Raw genomic sequence first — 21,663 nt, forward strand, 5'->3', positions numbered from 1 at the left:
CGACCAGCGCGAAAGAGCAGCAGTTCCTTATTCCCTATCGGCGATTTGATATATGAAGGAAATGAAACGTTGTAGCTACCGAGAGTCACTGTATCTCACGCCGCGCGGATCTACTTCCTCAAGCGACGTTTTTGACCCGAGTACCCCAAAGATGAATGCTACCTAGATACACTTACATGTGCGAACAGATCACTCTGAGTAGACGAGACGTCGTCGCAGCCTTCGAGATAGTTTTCAAGTAGAAACGTGGACAAAAATGGTGAAAGGAGCTGCTGATTTGGATACGAGCAGATGAATGCATTATGGAGGCCATGGCCGGTATCTGCACGACATAGTTAAGCCTAGTAAATCTCGCCATCGCCTTCCTCGTCATCGTCATCTCCACCTTCATCATCACATTCATCAGATGCCCATGACGAGTACCACTCATTATCCATATCGCGCACGGTATTGGTACCGCAGTGGACCTCGCCGCCGTAGTTGTGATGTGTGTTCCAGTCGTCGATGTAGATGACATCCATACCCACACTGGCGTACAGCGACTTGAGCTTCTCGCCAAGAACATCCGTTCCGTTCACAACGGGACCCCAGGGGTTGGGAGCAATGTATGTGTCAAAGTCGGTCAAGACAATGCCGTTGATAACACCGGGGAAGAGCGCACCGACCTTCAGCTCATCTGTCGCGTTATCGGAAGAGTTTCCGCCAAATGTCGAGCCACTTGTCGCATTACCGGAAAGAATTGCGGAAAGGTCGCCGAAAGGATTTCCGTTAAACATCTCAGGTAGGCGAATAATCTCGTCATCAGTAACTCCTGTTGCTTCCTTGAGGATCTGTAGATTGCCCTCGATACGATCGGCGCAGCGCTTCTGCACAGACATGAGATCCTCATTGGCAAGCAACTCACTGATAGTGATTGGCGGAACGGGAATGGCAGCACAGGCGAAATCGGAGGTGCAGTTAGCGAATGATTGGCTATCGTTCTTGCGCGAAAAGGCGTGCTCTGAGCCGTGTCCACTGTCCTTTAGCTGCTGGAACATTTCGACGCCCATCATGGGATCGGTGACCATAACGACCCAACCACGAGGCGAATCGACAGGGATGAACTGGATAAATTCGTCAACGTGGCCGATGACCAGCCAGTCTGTATCGAGAAGAAGGGGATCTTGTGTCTCTTGAGCTTGGAAGAAGGGAAGCAGGAAGTGTTTCTGCTCGCCATGGTTGCCAAGAATCAGACGACCGGCAGGCCAAGTAGTGCCATTAATCTCGTAGGGAGGAATAGTTTCGATGTTACCACCGGAGTTGATCTCATCGCGGGCACCACCAAGCTGCTGGACAGCACCGATACCAGTGTCGCGGTAGTATTCGAAGAGCTGTCTGCCGGCAACGCGCTCGTCCTGGGGAGAACGGATCATGATACGCAGGGTGATGGGTCCGTCGGGACCGGGCATCGAAGCGAAGCCAGGCTCCATGAAGTCCTGCGCCCAGATATCATCGCTTCCGGAGAAGAGGTAAAGTTCTTCTTCGAGGCCAGACTCGTTGACGGCTGTTTGAAGGGCGTCGGTGAAGCGAAGGATCCATGGATTGCCGGTCTCATTACCTTTGACAGCAATGACCTGCTGCACAGGGTCGAGATGAGTATGGGTGAGGACAGGTGCAGCGCGAAGCATGACATCATCAGAAGAGGCACCTATCGAGCTCTCGACATCGAAGCTAATAGTAACGCGGCCGTCCCAGCCATTGGGTCGACGGGTGTCGCGTCCGTCAACACCGAGGACAAGACCCTCACGCAGAGCGGCTGCGCTGAAAGTGGAATTGCCGTCGACATAGCTCCAGGTGCTGTTTTCGCTCGCCTTGTGGAAGATGCGGACATACTTGCGCTGCACGGGATCTTTGATGTAGATGCGACCATGAGCGTCATCGGGAAGCTCAGGCAGTGGAACTGTGCGGAGCGGAGCGAGATATTGCTCGGAGCGCATGACATTGTCAGAAGCATCGTTGCAAGCATCAATTCGCTCGTTGCTGACCGAAGGACCATTGAGGAGGGCGTTAGAGCAACGCTTGTTCGTGTCTCCAATGTTGGGGAGAAAGATGGCGCCATAGTCGGCAGTCCACTCGGTCTTGCCGTCGCAGTCCTCGCAGTCTTCCACGTCTGTGATGTCGACCGTGCCGTCTCGATTGGTATCAGCTCGGATATCGGCCTTGACCTTGCTGGTTGTAGATGCATTGGTTGGTGTTAGATCGATTGATGCGTCTGATCCACGCGAGACGACTCCGGCAAAGGCGGGACACGCAAGGCCTGATTTGAATTAGCTTTTGTCCATCTGAAAAACGATTGAGTAATGGGTAAGCTTGGTCTGATACTTACAGAGGCCTGAGAGAGCAAGAAGCGCTTGAGAACGCATCTTGAAGCTTGCTCGGAACGATGGATGTAAACTGTTCCCGACGCTTCACCGGGTGTTTATAGGATGGCCGTTCTGGAGCGAATCTTAGATATAGAACGAGATGATCTTCCACTCAGTTAAACGTTGCCTCTATATACAGCTTCCCGATAGCGAGGACGTCACCAGCCGATGCCAATCTTGTTGCCATGACGTTTCCGAAAAGGGCGTTCCGTCGACAAGACCTCGGGAGGCTGTGTTCTCTGTAGATAGGCATCATACAGCCGGCGTATAGCTTGCACAACGTTACCCGAAATGAGTCGACTCCAGTAGCTTGTTAACGAGATCAGTGGATGTTGTGGATGCCCAGGTGTTGTCGCAGTGGAGACGGAGGTGATGACAGTCAAATTGGCGTTTCCGACCGGCGGATTATACGCTGGAGCCAATCACGGTCGTCGTGTCGGGCCGATAAGATGAACTAGAACGCATGATCGGGACTCCCATCTCCTTGTTCTTCTTCCTAACAATTGCGCGTCCTCAGCCCTTACTTCGACTGTGGCTTCTTTGAAAAATAGCACCGCCTCAACCATTTTGAGTTTGTGGGTGAACTCGTATTTATAAGGTGAAGTACCCGACATACGCCACAGCCAATAACATGATCATGGATCTGCCGGTATTGACAAAGGGCCCTCGAGTGCGCACCTTCTCTCCCAAAGTTCGCACAGGATGTAATACATGGTACGTTCTCCAGAATCGTGGTGAAGTGCAGCTGCCTCATCTTCTTTCGTTCCCTCTTCCCACTCTATCGCCTCTGTACCTGCGATCCTTAAGAAACACCGTGTTATACACCGAAGATGACCTTTCTGCGCGCGACAATTTGGGTGGTCGACACAACGGAGCTTTTGCTAATGTGCTTTCGCAGCAAGTAAGTGTGTTTGGGCGTTATCTCCCCAGTGCACCACCTCTTTCTTCATACCAGGATTTTGTGTTCCGCAACTGTGTTTGGAAACAGCGTGGTATCCACGATCGCCCAACATATCAGGCTCAACATACTGACATGCCGCGTGTTGATCTACAGAATACGCCGAAAGAAATGTGACGAAGAGAAACCAACCTGCCGTCGATGTAGAGAGGGCCAAGTGAAGTGTGATGGGTATGCGCCACTGCCGCCTCAAAAGAAGCAATCACCTACTGGAGAGAAAGCCATCCAAGCCTCTGCAGCAAGCAAGTGTACCGTCGCTCGTCGTCAGACGCGTAGCATATCCCCAGACGTCGGATCTGGCTTTGGCCTTTTCGGTAGCGCGCGCGAACGGCTCTTCTTCTACCATTTCTGCTCCATCACCATCGTCGATTTCGTCCGTCTCGCCACTCCGAAAGACTTCTGGTCCCGAAGAGTGCTTCCAATGAGCCATAACGAGCCTGCGGTACGACATGCAGTGGTTGCGCTCGGTGCAGCCCATCAGCTCTACCTCCAAAAGCTTTCAGCGCCTCTTCTGGATGATACAAACGAGTCGATGGCCCGTCTGGAAGTCATCGCCACACAGCATTATAACAAAGCCATTGGAGACTTAGTGAGCATCAAGGATTCTCAGACGTCAACAACCGTTAATGCTGAGGTCACGATTCTGACCTGCTGTTTACTCTTTGTGTGCTTGGAGAACTTGCTCGGTCGCTTTGACGAGGGCATTCGTCACATGCGGGCCGGCGCACGTCTGTTGGAAACATGCAACCTGTCGGCCGCTTCAAACGACTCAAAACAGCTGATGCAGGAGATCGGGACCGTGTTACTTCGCTTCGGTGTGGACGCAGCCATGCTCGTCGACGACGAAGACGTCATCTCCGACATGACACCATACGCCACGCCATTGATCGAAATTGACGAAGAGCGTACACCATTTTCAAGCGTCCCAGAATGCAAAGAGGCCTTATGGGACCTAGAAATCAGGCTGTTCAATACCGATCCTGGTTGTGATGGAGATGAAGAGACTACGATAGATCGTGGTCTAGATAACGAAACGATAGAGCTCACCGCATCTTTCGAGCGTTGGAAGAAGAAGTTCGACCTCCTCGTCTCAGCTTTGGCCGACTCACGGAGTTTACCGAAGGAAGTTCAGCGCGAACTACTTGTCCTCATGCTTCGCAGATGCGCACTGGAAATAATCCTACTTCCAGAGACTGAAGACAACGACGAAGAGTTATCGAGGCTCAACTATGAGCTCCTGGACATGGCGGGGCATTTGTATAGTATGGAGGCATCGTGGTTGGGACGGCCAATGTTCACGCTGGATAGCGACACGATTCCTTCGCTGTTTTTTACAGCGACATTCTGCGAGGACCCTATCTTGGTTCAGCGCATCATCACTCTTTTACGCCAATCTCGGCGGCGAGAAGGCCCTTGGGATAGCTGGGAAGCTGCGAATAAGCTTGAGCTAGGGCCAAAGATACTGTGTAGTGTTAGCAATTAGCTGGCTTCAATTCAACATACTGCTCCAACTAAGCTTGAGAAAAGCCATGAAAGATGACTGGTCAAAGCCGTAGTTCAGCGTCGAATATGGTCTTGCGCAATCAGTTGCGAAAGAAAAGATGTAGTGGTGGATCCGAGGTGCTCTTCTTCTGCTTCAGCCTTGTGGTGGATTTGCCACAAAGACTGGATAAAGTTCCTTGGAGAGTGTATACGCATCATATAGACGGTATGCGAAGGATGGTGCATTGACAAGTCTGGTTGGAGGGTATAGCGAAGGAAGAGGAGAAACGCGCGATGATGCGGGTAGCTGTGCGGGGCTGCCAGCCATCAGGCTCACAACGCGCCTGCCATCTCCGCCTCCTCACACAAAGTCTTCTCTCAGTATTAACATCACCACTACGTCCTCAACTATTTCGGCGAATATAAATGCATATCGCATTGATCCTGTTCAGAGCAGCAGCTATCTTGATGTTGGTGTAATATGTGAGAAAGACCTTGTGGCACTTTATGTCAGTGCCACTAGGATCCGTATCGACCGCGGAGCGCGTCTCAACCCTCCAGGGCTGATGTCTCTTACCAACACTTCTTCGCCCTCCATGTCCACGCAGCCACATGTGAAGAGCGGTCATTGATCACTCTTGGCTCGACCGACTGATTTCATATTTGAGTCTACTGACGCGACATGCACACGCCGTAGCTACTGGCTGAGAGGTGCAGCCTACCCCATTTCATTATGACGACACGATGCGCGACGCGTTCTGGGGCAACGTGATATATCCTTAGGTCTCGCCTGGATTGGAACAACCGTCTACCATACAAATAAGAAGAACAAGTAAGGTATTGAGCAACCAGCTGAACCTGAAGCATCATGGACACCATCAAGAAAGCCATCGGCAGCGCCTTCGATCCCAACACAGACATCCCCGACCTCAGCGGAAAGGTAAGCTTATCCCTCCCTCTACATGTGCAGGTTTCTAATGCATCTTTCAGATCTATGTCGTAACAGGCGGCTCCGCTGGAATCGGATACGGCATCGTCGCGCACCTCCTCCAGCACAACCCCGCGAAAATCTACCTCCTTTCGAACAAAGAGCAACACGCCGACGAAGCTCAAGAAGCGCTCAAGGAATGGGGTGACATAAGCAAAGTGGAATGGCGCAAGTGCAATCTCGAAGACTTCAAACAAGTCGACGAAGTAGCCAAGTCGCTGGCAAAAGAGCTGGACAGGCTTGATGCTTTGGTCTGCAATGCGGGTTTGGGCGTTGGCGTATACAACGAGACTCGGGATGGTCTGGATAGCCACATGCAGGTCAACATCTTCTCGCAGGCCCACCTCACGCTCATGCTATTGCCTATACTGCAGAAGACACCCGACTCGCGCATTGTACACCAATCTTCCGACCTACACAGGGGAGCCGACTCGAGCATGAAGTTTGAGTCCATCCAAGAGATCAACCAAGACATCGGTGCAATGAAGCTCTATAACCGCACCAAGCTAGCGCAGATCCTCTTTCTTCGCGAGCTGTACCTCCGTATCAAGGCTGGAGAGTTCGGTCAAGTCACAGAGAGCACGGGCTTACCGTGGATCAACGCGACGCACCCTGGTGGCGTGATAACGGATCAGCAAGATCAAGCAATCGAGGCCTATGGCACTGCTGGAAAGATTGGGGTCAAAGCCGTGCGACCGTTCATGAAAGACCCAGTAGCGGAGGGGTGTCGCCCAGCCTTGTTTGCCGCAGCGTCGCCCGATGTTCCGAAGGAGCAGATTCAAGTAAGTCGACTCTGGAAGTCCTCTTCATCAGAAACTCAAGCTAATTGCCAACAGAACTCCTACATCGTTCCTGATAAGAAGGTCCAAGAAGCGTCCAAGCAGGCCAGGGATGAGAAGTTGCAGAGAAACTTGTGGAGGCTAACCAAGGAAGTCCTGGAGTCGAAGATTGATAGCTTGCCATACGAGATGAAAACTGAAGTTGTCAACACTGCGTAGACCGAGGGTAAATAGCGGTCCGATTCTGGATGGATAATGTCCGATTATGACTCAGGTGCTTGTTAGATACGCTCCACAGTTTATCACACTTGCGTCTAATGAACGATGCCGCATACTCAAGTTCCATGGAAGGGAGACGAACTAAACGCGACTCACGCGCCAGCTATGTGTATGACGCGTTACATAACCCGAAATTCAACCCCAAAGCAAGGTCATATCCCACTACAAAGCGTATGCAGCGTCTAGATCAAGACCTATAAGCTGCTATCACAGTCTTGATCGTCGCAACCCCAGCATGTAGTTTGAAGGGCGTGTTGTGGTGCCCCGCTAACGTCATAGTACCAAGTGGGGTTCCAAGAGGCTCTGGGCAACTTCAACTGTACAGTCATGATGCGGTATATAATCGCCAACATCGCTTTCAAAACCATCATTACAAATCTCAGTTGTCTCAAGTGTCTCAAACCCAAACACAATTTTATCTTTCCACAACACACCAAACACCATCATGTCCAAGCTTACCGACTTCAAGCTCCTCTCTTTCGATGTGTATGGCACCCTGATAGACTGGGAGGCGGGCGCTTTGACCGCCCTCCAGCCCCATCTTAAGAAGTCTGGTCAAGAGAACATGGATCGCAAGCACATTATGCAAGTCATGCACAAGATCGAGGCCAGAGTTGAGAGCGAACACGGCCATCTCAAGTACTCAGAGGTACTCGCCATGGTGCTTCCTGAGTTGTGTGAGAAACTTGGTCTGGAGAAGCCCAGTGAACAAGAGAACAAAGCATTTGGAGCGAGTATCGGACACTGGCCTGGATTCGCTGATATACCATCTGCTTTGGAGAGGTTGTCCAAGTACTTCAAGCTTGTCGTTCTTTCCAACGTCGACCATGATTCATTCAAGATCGGAAATGCGAACGGGCTCAAGGGATACAAGTTCGACGCCGTCTACACCGCCCAAGACATCGGATCTTACAAGCCCGACCTAAGGAATTTCGAATACATGCTGGCCAAAGTGAAGGAGCAATTCGGAGTCGAGAAGCACGAGGTGCTGCAAACGGCGCAATCTCAATATCACGACCACCACCCAGCAAAGGACATGGGAATCAAGAGTTCATGGATTTACAGGCCGGGTGCGGTCATGGGAAACCGCGATGATCCTGTATATAACTGGAAGTTCGACACGTTGGCCGACATGGCGGATGCCGTGGAAAAGGAGGCCGCAGAGCAGGGAAAGTAGGCAGAGATGGGAGATTGTGTGGTTGTGTGCATTGACACTGGAGGTGGGGGACGCTAGAAGTACTCCAACTTTTGTTCTGGATTCAACAAGGAAGATATCAATGCAAAGCGCAGCCTTGGCGCCAGTTACTTTTCGGACCCAGAACATTTGCCGCGCGAGGCCGCCAACACTGTGATTAGTCTGCGTTAGCTTGCGGGGTGCAGATGCTTTCTCCTCCTCCGGACGCCACAATCTATTGCTTCGCTGTGAACTCAAAAAGCTTTTTCCCAATAGAAATGAGCTGATCATCCCAAAAGCAGACTGGGAGGATAGGGTCTATGTGCGATCTTCCTGCGCGATGCAGTTCTGTTCTGCAGCTCTGTTCTGCAGCCGTGCCGTACTAATACAGGCACGTAATCATCATGGATGCCCAGCTGCGTCCGGTGAGCGGGCGACGAGAGAAAATTGCCTCCACGGACCTTTACTCAAGCGCCTTGGAGAGGGAAAGTAATCTTTATGGGGGTAAGCTTCGGAGGCAAGTGAAGATGCAAGTTCACAACATGGCTCCGGACACCCTTGCACAACCGATATCTTGACTCGGTAGTGCCCTATCGTGGCTCGGCAACGTCATTATTCGCCAGCCACGTGCCGTTCTCACCCTTCAACACCAACGTTGTACCCATCACGACCGCAAGCTAGCGCCAACGCGAATAAGCGCATGCGAGATTATCCGTAGCAATAGTCACATCGCCTGCATCCCCGCAGTCTCTCCGCTATCCGTTGCCGATAGCGCCAGTCGGCACCCATGGCGGACCGACTCCCTGCACCGCCATCGGCAGAAGTACGGGAGCAGGAAAATACTATGAAAGCAACCCATTTCTCCCCACGATGGTGGAAGCGAAGGCTAGCCATCATCATGATTTTCTCCGGTAGCACTGCTTTGCTATTCTGGTACTTTGGCGCTTTCAGCCAGGCCAGGCCATACCAGCCTGGTACACCCCAACGCCCGGATCCTCCGAGTTATGAGACACCAGACGGTTCTCTTCTCGTCACCCTGCCGGAGTATGGATCTTTCCAGGGCACACAGCTTCTTATGAACCTGAAGAAGACGGAGACTTTGAGTCGGCCAGTGGATGCGTGGATGAATGTTGAGTACTCTACGCAGCCTGTTGGTCACGGAAGGTTTATGCCAGTAACATGGCCCGAACCATTCGATGGTACAAAGGATGCGACATCAATTGGACCGGCTTGCTTCCAGAACATGTACGGCTCCCTCGGGCAGTCGGAAGCTTGCCTTACCATCAACGTATACCGACCCTCGGGTATCCCTATGGACCAGAAGCTCCCGTCCATGGTCTTTTTGCACGGTGGCTCGTTCGTCTCGGGTTCTCACCGCAGCTTCGACGGTCCGCTATTCGTTGAGCAAAGCCCCGAGCCTGTTATGGTTGTCACCGTTCAGTACCGACTGGGTGCGCTCGGCAGCTTGCCAGCCAAGTTCATGCAAGATGAGGGTCTTCTCAACCTCGGTATCCGCGATCAGAAGATGTCATTGGAGTTCTTGCAAAAGTACATCGGCGACTTTGGAGGCGACAAAGACCAAATCACGCTCGCCGGTCAAAGTGCTGGCGGCCACTCGGTCGGTATCCACCTTTTCCACAACTACGCAGAGGATGCCGGAAAGCCTTTGTTCAGCAAGGCCATCTTGTCTTCAGGTTCACCAACCGCTCGCGCCTTCCCAGGTGTCGACTACCCTCTCTACCAAAAGCAAGTCGCAGACATCATGGACTACCTAAACTGCCCAGAGTCGCCCAGCTCAGCCGCTCTTGACTGTCTCCGCGCCGCAGAGGCCGATGACATCCAGTTCATGTCTTCCTCGCTATATAACGCTCACAACTACAACATCACATGGCCATGGCAACCCGTCTCTCCCGGTCCCCTCCTTGAGAAGCGCGGTTCAACTTCCGGCGAAGACGGCACTTTCTTCAACATCCCGATGCTCATCTCATCCGTGACCGACGAAGGCACAGGCTTCGCGCCCCAAGACCTCCGTACCAACGCCGAGTTCCTCAACTTCTGGAAGACCCTCACACCCGGCCTCACACCGGAAGATCTCGCCGATCTCGAGACCTTGTACCCAGATGTCAAGCCCCAGCAGGGCACACTAGGTTACGTCTCAGACCAATTTGCCCGCGTATCCGCAGCTTACGGCGACTACTCCTACATCTGCCCAGTTCAAGACACCGCCTCCGTCATGGCCTCTACCTCCGCTCCCGTGTACAAAGCGCGCTTCAACACACCAAATTGGGCGCCGACATACCTGGGTGTACCGCACGCAAGTGACTCCTCGTATTTCAACGGACAGGCAAACACACAGTACCCTGAGATTGCAGACATGTACAGTGCCTACTGGGCCAGCTTCGTTGTCAGTGGAGACCCAAACACATACGCCTTGGGATACAGTCCCAAGTGGGAGCAGTATGAGGGTACCGGCGGTAGGCAGCTGGTGATCAACCCTCCAACAGAGGGTGGCTCGATGATGGAGGATGAGGGTACTGCTATTAGGATGGAGCAATGTGCTTGGTGGAGAGACCCGGAGAGGGCTAAGAGGCTTAACAAGTAGGGGTTGGTCTCTTTTCATCTTTGATGATGTGTATATATCATGATAATAAACGTTTGATCTGCAAATTAACACTGTTACGTGCTTGATGACTATGCGTTTTTATGATGGTGATAATTGAGGAAAGGTTTCGCGCACCTAAAAATTATATGATCCCAGACTGTATCTACGAGGAAACATCTCGGCCTAGGGCAACTGTACTACTCGGATAGATAACAGTACTAGATCCATGCTAAAACGGCTGGTCAGGTTGTGCAAGGAAGTCGCGTGGGAGGGGCTGAGATTGCAGGCATCTACGACCCCGCACATGTGTCCCAAACTGTCACGCATTTCTCTTATCCCTTTACTGTGCCGCACACCTACATGTACCGCCACGTCACCATCCATCTGTAACGCATTAACTATGCCGTGCATCTACGTTCCTGGTAAAGTTGTGCCCATGATTTTTGAACTCGCATCGACTTCACGGCGAGCCTGGAACACAACAAAAAGATCCTCGAACGTCCTACATCGATACTCCCTTTCAGGACTCAACCCGCGCTCGCGACGACCGTTTCTAGGATGATTTGCGATGTTTGCAAGCGATGTCTGGAGGGAATACACGACCCCACTGTCACGCCGCGCCTTCGAGTCTTACCAGTAGAAGATGACAGCTCTCGGGGCACCCAGTTCAGAGAACGCTGCACCCTGTTCGACATCGAAAATTATGAGTTTGGGCATCACCGTACACAGGATTCATTGATACAGTCTATGGAACAGCAGTGCCTAGTCTGTGCTTACTTCAGATTCTCTGCTGTCTTCAGATACGATGGGCATAAAGTTACATCAGCCGACGATGGATATTTCACGACATTTAAAGTGTCGGTCGACAAAAAAGTGCTAGAAATGGATCTGATAAGCAGCGAAGGGTATTCTAGGATGTCAGCATGTCTTAAGCCCCTCGAAGTTGTGCAGAAACGCAACAAGTTGGCCCTTGAGCTGGACAACAACACCGGTGGCCAGTGCACTCGGAAGCTGATCAACGAATGGGATAAGAATTGTCTCGCGAACCATATGTACTGCGGACAAGCCAGTGACTCTGCTTTCTTGCCTACGAGATTGCTTGAGATCAACGATGTTGGTAACCCCACTACATGTCGCCTGGTTTTACGAGAAGAGGTGCCTTGCGCCTCAAGATACACTGCGCTGTCGTATCGCTGGGGTGCCATGAAGACAAAAGGCGAGACCCGTCTTTTGGAGTCTACATTCGATACGATGCGCACTGGATTGCCACTCAGTTCCCTTCCAAAAACATATGTCGATGCCATTGATGTCACATCATGGCTAGGTATCCGATATATATGGATTGATGCAATCTGTATTATACAGGACCTGTTACACGATTGGCGAGCCGAAGCTTCTACAATGCAAGCTATCTACCGCAACTCCTACCTTACCATTTCAGCTATTGCGGGGACTCACGACAATCCTGGTCTGTTCTACGCACGAGACCCTGTCAGAGTCCAGCCAACTATCGTCAATATCGCATACACATCGTGCGACAATCCCGTGCCTTTTGTACATCGTGATGAAAAAAGGAAGGAGGCAGAGTCTTTCCAGATGGGCAACGTCACGATGGAGCGTGGCTGGTGTCTTCAAGAACGTCTCTTATCACCCCGTGTCTTACACTTTGGGTCACATCAAGTCTTCTGGGAGTGTCGCGAACAACGCGCATCTGACAAAACCCCGGAGTCTTTGGACGTTGGTAAACAGAGTCATGTATTGGAAGGCGGACGAACAAGACTATGGAAACTGTTTATTGGTGACATACAATTTCGCCACGGCAGAGACCCTTATGAGGACCTTCTCAGGGAGTGGTATGATACACTGCGCATATACAGTACCTGCCAACTCACTTATGCGTCTGACAAGCTTGTGGCTATATCTGGTTTGGCAAATGACATGAGATCAGCGTTGAACACTCGCCGACCTGGTAAATACCATACATATCTTGCTGGCCTCTGGGACAAAGATGTTCGCTTTGGGTTGTGCTGGCGAATGAGAGGATTTGGTAGGAGACTAGCTGTTTATCGGGCTCCTTCTTGGTCTCCAATGTCAGTTGATGGAGCGATAATTTACCCTAATTTGCCAAAGAGGGACAGATTGACATACTATATCAGCGATGCGGATTTCATGGCGATAACGCATTGTCTGAATGATTTAGATACGGGCGAAGTCACTGGCGGACAGTTCGAGCTGAGAGGTCCCTGGGTCACCATCGTCACAACAGGAAAAAAGGGCATTCTGGACAACAATAATTTCCTGGCCCACTTCCAATATCTTGATCCGAGTTCAGCGCTCGAAAAACCTCTCGTTATTGAGACTGATGACTCGGTCTATCACGACACCGAGATCATCTACGATACCCAGGACGACATGGTGAAACAAGCCTTCTGCATGCCTATATGTACATGGCGGAATGAGCTTCCTACCTGGCACTTTCGTGGCATCGTTCTAGTGCCAGTAGAAGACGGAGGCTTTAATTACCGCCGCATCGGTCTGGTCGACGGTTTCTTCAAGACTGAAGAGGAAGCGCACACCTTCTTCTCGCAATTCCCGCGAAGAAGTGTTACAGTTACATGAGGTCTTCAATTAGTACCGTAAATTATCTAGACACTATCAATTTGCAGCATATATGTATTTGTTCAATAGCTGTACAAAAGACCAAGTACTACTATAGAGATATGTTACTTTTCTTCGCTAGAATGCCTAAAGGCGTAGAAATCAGCGAATACCCCCAAGCCATATTTTAGCACTGCGTACAGCTACCGTGATTGCAGCGTATACCTCGACGATAGGTTTTGGTCATGCACACAACGTGTAAAAAGGCAATATCTTTGCATAACAGGTTCTTTGATCTCATCTCAACAGGGTGGCGATGCCGTAGGCTAGTGGTACACGACAGAATTGGGTGAGGGCCACGACAATGGAAGCTGGGCCGCGCGATGACCTCCGGGCAGGGCAACGAATAGGAGTACCATACTTGAAGCTTGCTAGCGAAGGGATGTTAAATGTCGTCTGAACTCGCCTTTCTTGTCAAACGTCTTTGGGGCAAGTTGATGCCTTTGCCTTCTTGGAAGGAGTACATACATGGCGAGAGGACGTTCATCCGCAAGGGTTTCAGCAGCCACCTATGTCTGTAACTTCGATTAAGCTTGGGTGTTCAAAAGCTGCTTGGCGCAGCGGGAGCGCGACGGGGGAGTAACGGACTGTACATCTCAGCCCGGGACAGACCAGACAAATATACAAGAGATGTGGCGACATCTTGAAGCAGAGCTGCGACCGTTCTAGTGTGCAGATACGGTTTCGTAGGGTGTAGTGGTGGGGTAAAAAGGTTGTGGTGATGGAAAAGCCATCCACCAACATCCTCAACACCCAAAAAAAGAGCTAAAGCGACCAAATGAACCGAAACAAAAAGACTAGAACGTACAAGCCCGACGTGGGGGTCGAACCCACAACCTTGAGATGTACTGAGTAATCGTGTCTGTTAGACCGTGAAAGACTAAGAGTCTCACGCTCTACCGATTGAGCTAGCCGGGCTAGTAATGTTGTTCGATGGAAACCAGTTTTTGAACAAACATTATATACCAAACAATGGAATCTCTAGCTCGAGAGCATGGTTGTACAGCTTTCCAGGATGAAGTTTGCCATGACTAGAAGTATAGTAGGCGGGGCGGGGAGGATGTCCGCGGGACGCTTAGAAAATTTTATTAGTGGAACACTAACTATCTACATGCTTAGTAAAGCACTACTATAACCTACTAGCTATTAGCTATAGCTGTATTAGTTATTTTATCTTAAAGACATTTGTAAGATACTTACTTTTTAGACTTATAATTTATTGCAATAGTAAGATAGCTTAATAAAGACTACTTACTAAGTAGTCTTTAAACTACTATTACTATATACAGGTACTATAATTAAAGAATTACACTATTTTTAGGTAGATATATAATAATTTATAGGCTATAAATATATAGTACTATTTTAGGCGTAGCTAATACGCCTATAAGTATAAGTAAATAAGAATAAGCTATAGCCTTACTCTACTAATAATCTATATAGTTCTAACTATTAAAACTAATATTAACTTTTTAAAAGAAGTATATTAATATACTTATATTTTATTTTAAATAGCGTAATAAGTATTTTAAATCTAATAAATTAGGTTTTAAATAAGTAACTACTTTCTACTAAGTATTTTATAAAAGTATAAAATAAAGTTTAATATATACTTTATATTTAAGGTATACGTAAAAGTATACTAAGCTTTTTTAGCTTAGCTACTAATACTTTAGTAAGTAGCTTATTTTAAAAAAATTACTATATAAGTAATATAATTACTTTATTATTTTTCTTAAAATTTAAATAAAATAGTAATATAACTATAGCTTATTAGTTAAAAAACTATTAAAATAAGTTATAAAGTAAGTTATAAAGTAAAAATACTATATATTTTTATATATAAGTTAGTATATTTTTTTATATATTTACTACTACTTATACTATATTAAAACTTTTTTAAATAAACTTCTACTTTTAAAGCTATTATTATATAATAAATACTTTTAATAATACTAATATTTTTATTTTATATAATTTTAAGAACTTTTATCTCTAAGTTTTATACTTTAGTATATCTTTTTTATTAAGACTTACTTTTATTAGCTTAGTAAACTTTTATAGTATTATTAACTTTATTTTTAATAACTTACTTACTTTTTTAAATTAAGTTTCTAACTTTTATATAAACTTAAGTTTTACTTAAGTTTAGTAATTTTATAATAAGAAAACTTTTATTAACTTTAAAAAAATATATTTAAAACTTAAAAAGAGTAAAATATAAGTATATACTAAGTATTTTAATATTATTACTATTAATACTACTACTTTAAAAAAATACTTAAAAGTAGTTATACTAAGTAGTAAAAATACTAAAATAGTAAAAGACTAAATTACTACTTTATAAAATATATAGTAAAAAAGAAATATAAAAGTAAATTTTATATATAATAACTACTAAGCTTATATTTAAAGTAAAAAAAGTATTTTATAAATAAAAAAAATTTTATATTTTATATATAATATTTAATATATAAATAAAAATACTAGTAGTAGTTATTATATAGTTTAATACTACTATAAAAGTTAAAAAAAATAGTTATATAAGTTTAGTATAGTATTATAAATAGCTATTAAAAATAGTAATTATAGCTTTACTATTACTATTATAAAAATAAATAAGCTATATATTATAAATTTAGTATTATTAAGCTACTTAACTTATTAAAATTATTAGATTTAGTAGTATTATTAGTAATTAATTAGATAAAATAAAATTTTATCTTTATAAAGTGTAATACAAACTAAGGCTTAAGGCCGCTGTTAATGCACTTGCAAAATGCACATTCTCAACTGTGTGGCAGATGCACAGTTTAATGAGCTCGGCACTTTGATATATGAGCAAAATTCTAGAAGCGTTCTGTCGGTTAGATCTGATCATCTTCGATGAGTTCAACATGCCGCAGCACGAACCGGGCTGAGAGAAATTGTAGTGTGCCCGCCTTACAAGCCGTATCGGTACTTGGCGCAGTCCGGGCAGCCGAATGGTATTTTGGTACTAACAGGTGGTTAACAGTATTGCGCATCGTAGGGTAGACATGTTGACGGATGGACTTGGGTATTCTAGAACAAGGCCTTGGGAAAAGGAATAAAGAACGTTGTTGGGAGTCTCAGCATGCAGACTTGGCGCAACGTCAGGGTCTCCACCGAATCTCTCCCCACAACGTGGCGCCGCGTAATGTCGCTGCAAGTAGGGTAGTTTGCAGCATTCGCGCGTGCGTGCAGCGTGGTGTAATTTGAGACATACGGCCAAGGGAATCCGATATCATTCGTCGATATATCGAGACCCCAGGGGCGCGGTTGCAGCAGGTTGTCCAGGATCGGGGTAGGCACTGCCTCAGCACTTGGGTCCGTGCCTCCATCTTTCGACGACGGGCAAGCAGCGAAACCTTGCAAACAAATCCGCGACCATTGCCAGCGCCGGTGAAAGGGTGACGTTCGCTTTTCCACGATATACACGCGATCACGACACATTGCGCGCAACCCGTACAAACTCAACTCCGAAACGCCGGCCAAGCTGTGTGACCTACTATTACCAGGGCGGCTTACGAGGAAGCTCCGCAAGACCTCCGTACTCCGTATACCTCCGCGACGCGCCCACACACTGCAGCGCAGACGACACACTGGCGACCCGTACATGAAGTGGTAGAGAAGCCGCGCTCTTCGGAGACAGACGCCCAGCACAACATTCGGCCGCTATGGCCAGCCGGCCGCCGGGGGGACCGTCTCACAGCGAGAACCTGATCGACTTCGACGACCACCAACCCACATACTACTCGGGCGCACCACCACCCGCAAACGACCATGACCTCCTCCACCGGTACGACATAGACAGCTCCGACGCGGCGCCCCAGGGCCGGCCCTCGGTGTCCTACGATGACTTTGTTGGGGGTGGGAGGGCGACGGCAGGCCTGCCGGGCGGGCCTGGCGCACCAACGGGTACCTCGCCCTATCTGGGGGGAGCAAACAATAACAGAGCCTACTCGCAAACGTCGGACCTGAACAACTACCAACGGTACTCGGACGCGGACATACCACACGACGACGATGCCTCAACACAGGGCTACTATGCTGCAGGAGGGGCGTATGATCAGGCTTCACCAGGTATACAGCGCGGGGCATCCAAGAAGGCGCACAACAGGAATAGTATCCTGAGCCTCGGAGGTGGTCTGACGGGGAGGGTCAAGAACATGTTCGGGCAGGGGAACGAGTACTCTGAGATGGACCTTCCATTGACTGAGAACGCAGCACACCAACGGCAGCCCAGCGCGACCGCGAGCGCACGCGACGATGGCCAGTCGTCAAAGACAAAGAAGGGGCTAGGCACGTTCAAGTTCGGCTTCGGCCGGGGTGCGCCAGACCCATCCACACTGGGGCCCCGAATCATCCACCTGAACAATCCGCCTGCCAACGCCGCGAACAAATACGTCGACAACCATATCTCCACCTCCAAATACAACGTCGTCACCTTCCTCCCGAAATTCCTCTACGAGCAGTTCTCCAAATACGCCAACCTCTTCTTCTTGTTCACTGCCATCCTACAACAGATTCCCGGCATCTCGCCCACTTCGCGATTCACTACAATTGTCCCGCTCGGCATAGTCCTATTGGTCTCGGCGGTCAAGGAATACATTGAGGACTACCGGCGAAAACAGTCCGATTCCGACCTCAACAACTCCAAGGCGCAGGTTCTCAAAGGCTCCTCATTCGTGGACACAAAATGGGTCAACGTGGCAGTAGGCGACATTGTGCGCGTCGAATCTGAATCACCTTTCCCAACTGATCTGGTCCTACTCGCTTCTTCCGAGCCGGAGGGTCTGTGCTACATCGAAACAGCCAACTTGGACGGAGAGACGAACCTCAAGATCAAGCAAGCTATTCCGGAGACAGCTGACTATGTCAGTCCTGCTGAGCTAGCGCGACTGGGAGGCCGTATTCGATCGGAACAGCCGAACAGTAGTCTATACACGTATGAAGCAACCTTGACTATCGCAGCAGGTGGCGGAGAGAAGGAACTACCACTTCAACCCGATCAGCTGTTGTTACGTGGAGCTACATTACGAAACACTCCTTGGATACACGGCGTTGTTGTCTTCACTGGACACGAAACCAAGCTGATGAGGAATGCGACCGCTACACCTATCAAGACTACTGCAGTGGAGAGGATGGTCAACAAGCAGATTCTCATGCTTGTCGTCATTCTCATAATCCTAAGTATTATAAGCTCAATAGGCGACGTCATTATCCAGTCCACGCAAAGAGACAGCCTCGAGTACCTTAGGCTTGAGACTTTCAACGGCGCCAAGCAGTTCTTCCGAGACCTTCTGACATATTGGGTGTTATACTCCAACCTGGTACCCATCTCACTTTTCGTGACAATCGAGATCGTCAAGTACTATACTGGCAGTCTGATCGATTCCGACCTGGACATTTACTACGAACCAACGGATACACCTGCGAAATGTCGAACTTCGTCATTGGTCGAGGAACTGGGTCAGATTGAATACATCTTTTCAGATAAGACGGGTACTCTGACCTGCAATGTGATGGAGTTCAAGCAGTCCACAATTGCTGGTATTCAGTATGCCGATGAGGTCCCAGAGGACAGACGTGCTACGATCGAGGACGGCGTTGAGGTTGGTATTCACGACTTCAAGCAGCTCGAGCAAAATCGCAAGACGCACCACAACAAGTACATCATTGACCAGTTCCTCACACTTCTTTCAACTTGTCACACAGTCATTCCCGAGCGAAAGGGTGAAAAGGCCGCTATCAAGTACCAAGCTGCGTCTCCTGATGAGGGTGCTTTGGTTGAAGGTGCGGTGACTCTTGGTTACAAGTTCATTGCTCGAAAGCCGCGCGCCGTTATCATCGAAGTCGATGGTCGTGAGCTGGAATACGAGCTCTTGGCCGTTTGCGAATTCAACTCCACCAGGAAGAGGATGTCGACTATCTTCCGCACTCCCGAAGGGAAGATCGTGTGTTATACCAAGGGTGCTGACACCGTCATACTGGAGAGACTCAGCAAGGACAACCCTCATGTGGAAACGACGTTGACGCATCTTGAGGAATACGCTTCCGAGGGACTGCGCACATTGTGTCTTGCTATGCGAGAAATACCAGAGAACGAGTTCCAGGAATGGTGGACCATCTTCAACACTGCGCAAACCACAGTCAGCGGAAACCGTGCCGAAGAGCTAGACAAGGCCGCTGAGCTTATTGAGCGTGACATGACTCTACTTGGCGCGACTGCCATCGAAGACAAGCTGCAGGAGGGCGTGCCAGACACTATCGCTACTCTGCAATCAGCCGGGATCAAGGTCTGGGTTCTCACTGGAGATCGTCAAGAAACCGCTATCAACATTGGCATGAGCTGCAAGCTGATTAGTGAAGACATGAGTCTGCTCATCATCAACGAGGAAAACAAGGAAGACACACGAGACAACATTCGCAAAAAGTACCAAGCAGTCACTAGCCAGAGCCAAGGCGGTGCAGAAATGGACGTCCTCGCTCTAGTCATCGACGGCAAGTCGCTCACTTACGCTCTTGAACGCGACCTTGAGAAGGAGTTCTTGGATCTCGCTGTCAGGTGCAAGGCTGTCATCTGTTGCCGTGTCTCTCCTCTCCAGAAGGCCCTTGTTGTCAAGCTTGTCAAACGCCATCTCAAGGCTATCCTCTTAGCCATCGGAGACGGTGCGAACGATGTCTCCATGATCCAAGCTGCCCACGTTGGTGTTGGTATCAGCGGTATGGAGGGATTACAGGCAGCTCGCAGCGCAGATATCGCGATTGGCCAGTTCCGCTACCTGCGTAAGCTTCTCCTCGTTCATGGTGCATGGAGTTACCAGCGTGTTAGCAAGGTTATCTTGTACTCCTTCTACAAGAACATTGCCATGTTCATGACGCAGTTTTGGTACGCTTTCCAGAACGGTTTCTCCGGCCAGATTATCTACGAATCGTGGACACTGACGATGTACAACGTGTTCTTCACGGCCGCACCGCCTTTCGTCCTGGGTATTTTCGATCAGTTCGTAAGCGCAAGGCTTTTGGACAGGTATCCACAACTCTACCGACTCAGTCAGTCTGGTGTGTTTTTTAGGATGCACTCTTTCTGGTCATGGGTCGGAAACGGTTTCTACCACTCGCTAATCCTCTACTTCGGCGCTCAAGCATTCATTCTGTGGGACTGGCCGCAATGGGATGGCCGAAACGCAGGTCATTGGGTCTGGGGAACTGCCTCCTACACAGCCAACCTTGCGACTGTTCTTCTCAAAGCCTCTCTCATTACCAACATATGGACGAAGTACACTGTAATCGCCATTCCAGGCTCTATGCTGCTATGGTTCATCTTGATGCCCATCTACGCCGTTGTAGCTCCCAAGGTTAACATCTCCACCGAGTACGTTGGTGTCATCGAGCGTTTATTCCCCGACCCGCGCTTCTGGGCAATGGTCTTGGTGTTGCCGCCACTCTGTCTTATCCGAGACTTTGCGTGGAAGTACGCCAAGAGGATGTACTTCCCGCAGAGCTACCATCACGTCCAGGAGATTCAGAAGTACAACATCCAAGATTATCGGCCACGGTATGTTTACTCCGTGTTTACCCTTGCTAGCAACAGCTGACTGACTCTATAATAGCATGGAGCAATTCCAAAAGGCAATCCGAAAAGTCCGACAAGTGCAGCGCATGCGCAAACAACGTGGTTATGCGTTCTCTCAAACAGACGAATCGCAAGCTAGGGTGCTGCAAGCCTACGACACCACACAGCAACGAGGTCGGTTCGGAGAGATGGCGAGTTCGCGGAAGTAAGCCGGAATCTGGGGACGATCGCGGGAATGAACTTCACTCATCGGTGTTTGCTTGGCGCATGGGAATGGGCGGAATGATATTCGTGTACGACTGCGCTCCCAGTGGGCATGATGTCTTTGATATCGGTACTGCATAGTGTTATTGATGTTAGCGTCAATCAACGAAGCTTTTGCTCGTAGTTTCTAATGACTTAACCTCTATCCAGCTTTGATTTTGTCGCTGATGTGCTGTAATGCCGCTTCACTCCCGGCTATTGCAACAATCTCAGCGTCATGTCGCATGTCCGAAGAGCCTCAAACGTTTCATCGCCCCACCACGGCATGCGAACAGCACAAAAAGAAATCCCACGCCGGCTCATCGCTTATCCAATGCCATGGACGAACGGTAAATCACGACCATGGCGCGTACTAATTATCCGGTGCCTCGAGCTGTCCAGACTAGTAGCTACTTTACCCGTCGACCGCGTGGTGGCAGGCCAAATTGTGGGTAGGGAGGGGCACATGGTACCCCACTATCGTCACTGTGGTGATCG

General features: G+C 49.0%; 7 protein-coding genes and 1 non-coding gene across 8 annotated transcripts; 6 read left to right on the forward strand and 2 right to left on the reverse strand.

Annotated features, from left to right (window-relative positions):
- Positions 1 to 341: 341 nt before the first annotated feature.
- Positions 342 to 2,402, reverse strand: J4E79_000832 (uncharacterized protein; the record flags this gene model as incomplete). The annotated part of the gene is made up of 2 exons (XM_049349747.1): positions 342 to 2,296; positions 2,366 to 2,402. The coding sequence occupies 2 exons, from the start codon at positions 2,400 to 2,402 to the stop codon at positions 342 to 344; spliced, it is 1,992 nt and encodes a 663-aa protein (XP_049216534.1).
- A 1,379-nt stretch (positions 2,403 to 3,781) lies between these two features.
- Positions 3,782 to 4,843, forward strand: J4E79_000833 (uncharacterized protein; the record flags this gene model as incomplete). Its single annotated transcript, XM_049349748.1, has 1 exon — positions 3,782 to 4,843. One exon carries the CDS (start codon positions 3,782 to 3,784, stop codon positions 4,841 to 4,843), a length of 1,062 nt encoding a protein of 353 aa, XP_049216535.1.
- An 867-nt stretch (positions 4,844 to 5,710) lies between these two features.
- J4E79_000834 (uncharacterized protein) lies at positions 5,711 to 6,828 on the forward strand (the record flags this gene model as incomplete). The annotated part of the gene is made up of 3 exons (XM_049349749.1): positions 5,711 to 5,782; positions 5,833 to 6,612; positions 6,667 to 6,828. 3 exons carry the CDS (start codon positions 5,711 to 5,713, stop codon positions 6,826 to 6,828), a joined length of 1,014 nt encoding a protein of 337 aa, XP_049216536.1.
- Positions 6,829 to 7,333: 505 nt separating this feature from the next.
- Positions 7,334 to 8,065, forward strand: J4E79_000835 (uncharacterized protein; the record flags this gene model as incomplete). Its single annotated transcript, XM_049349750.1, has 1 exon — positions 7,334 to 8,065. The coding sequence occupies one exon, from the start codon at positions 7,334 to 7,336 to the stop codon at positions 8,063 to 8,065; it is 732 nt and encodes a 243-aa protein (XP_049216537.1).
- A 784-nt stretch (positions 8,066 to 8,849) lies between these two features.
- Positions 8,850 to 10,664, forward strand: J4E79_000836 (uncharacterized protein; the record flags this gene model as incomplete). Its single annotated transcript, XM_049349751.1, has 1 exon — positions 8,850 to 10,664. One exon carries the CDS (start codon positions 8,850 to 8,852, stop codon positions 10,662 to 10,664), a length of 1,815 nt encoding a protein of 604 aa, XP_049216538.1.
- Positions 10,665 to 11,579: 915 nt separating this feature from the next.
- J4E79_000837 (uncharacterized protein) lies at positions 11,580 to 13,283 on the forward strand (the record flags this gene model as incomplete). Its single annotated transcript, XM_049349752.1, has 2 exons — positions 11,580 to 12,405; positions 12,865 to 13,283. 2 exons carry the CDS (start codon positions 11,580 to 11,582, stop codon positions 13,281 to 13,283), a joined length of 1,245 nt encoding a protein of 414 aa, XP_049216539.1.
- An 848-nt stretch (positions 13,284 to 14,131) lies between these two features.
- On the reverse strand, positions 14,132 to 14,240 carry J4E79_000838. Its single transcript has one exon. It is a non-coding gene; the product is annotated as a tRNA-Lys (tRNA).
- A 2,780-nt stretch (positions 14,241 to 17,020) lies between these two features.
- Positions 17,021 to 21,131, forward strand: J4E79_000839 (uncharacterized protein; the record flags this gene model as incomplete). The annotated part of the gene is made up of 2 exons (XM_049349753.1): positions 17,021 to 20,904; positions 20,960 to 21,131. The coding sequence occupies 2 exons, from the start codon at positions 17,021 to 17,023 to the stop codon at positions 21,129 to 21,131; spliced, it is 4,056 nt and encodes a 1,351-aa protein (XP_049216540.1).
- Positions 21,132 to 21,663: the final 532 nt, after the last annotated feature.

This window comes from Alternaria viburni (assembly GCF_023758015.1).
Source record: "Alternaria viburni strain BMP 2772 chromosome Unknown scaffold_1, whole genome shotgun sequence".
Classification (NCBI taxonomy): Eukaryota; Fungi; Ascomycota; class Dothideomycetes; order Pleosporales; family Pleosporaceae; genus Alternaria; species Alternaria viburni.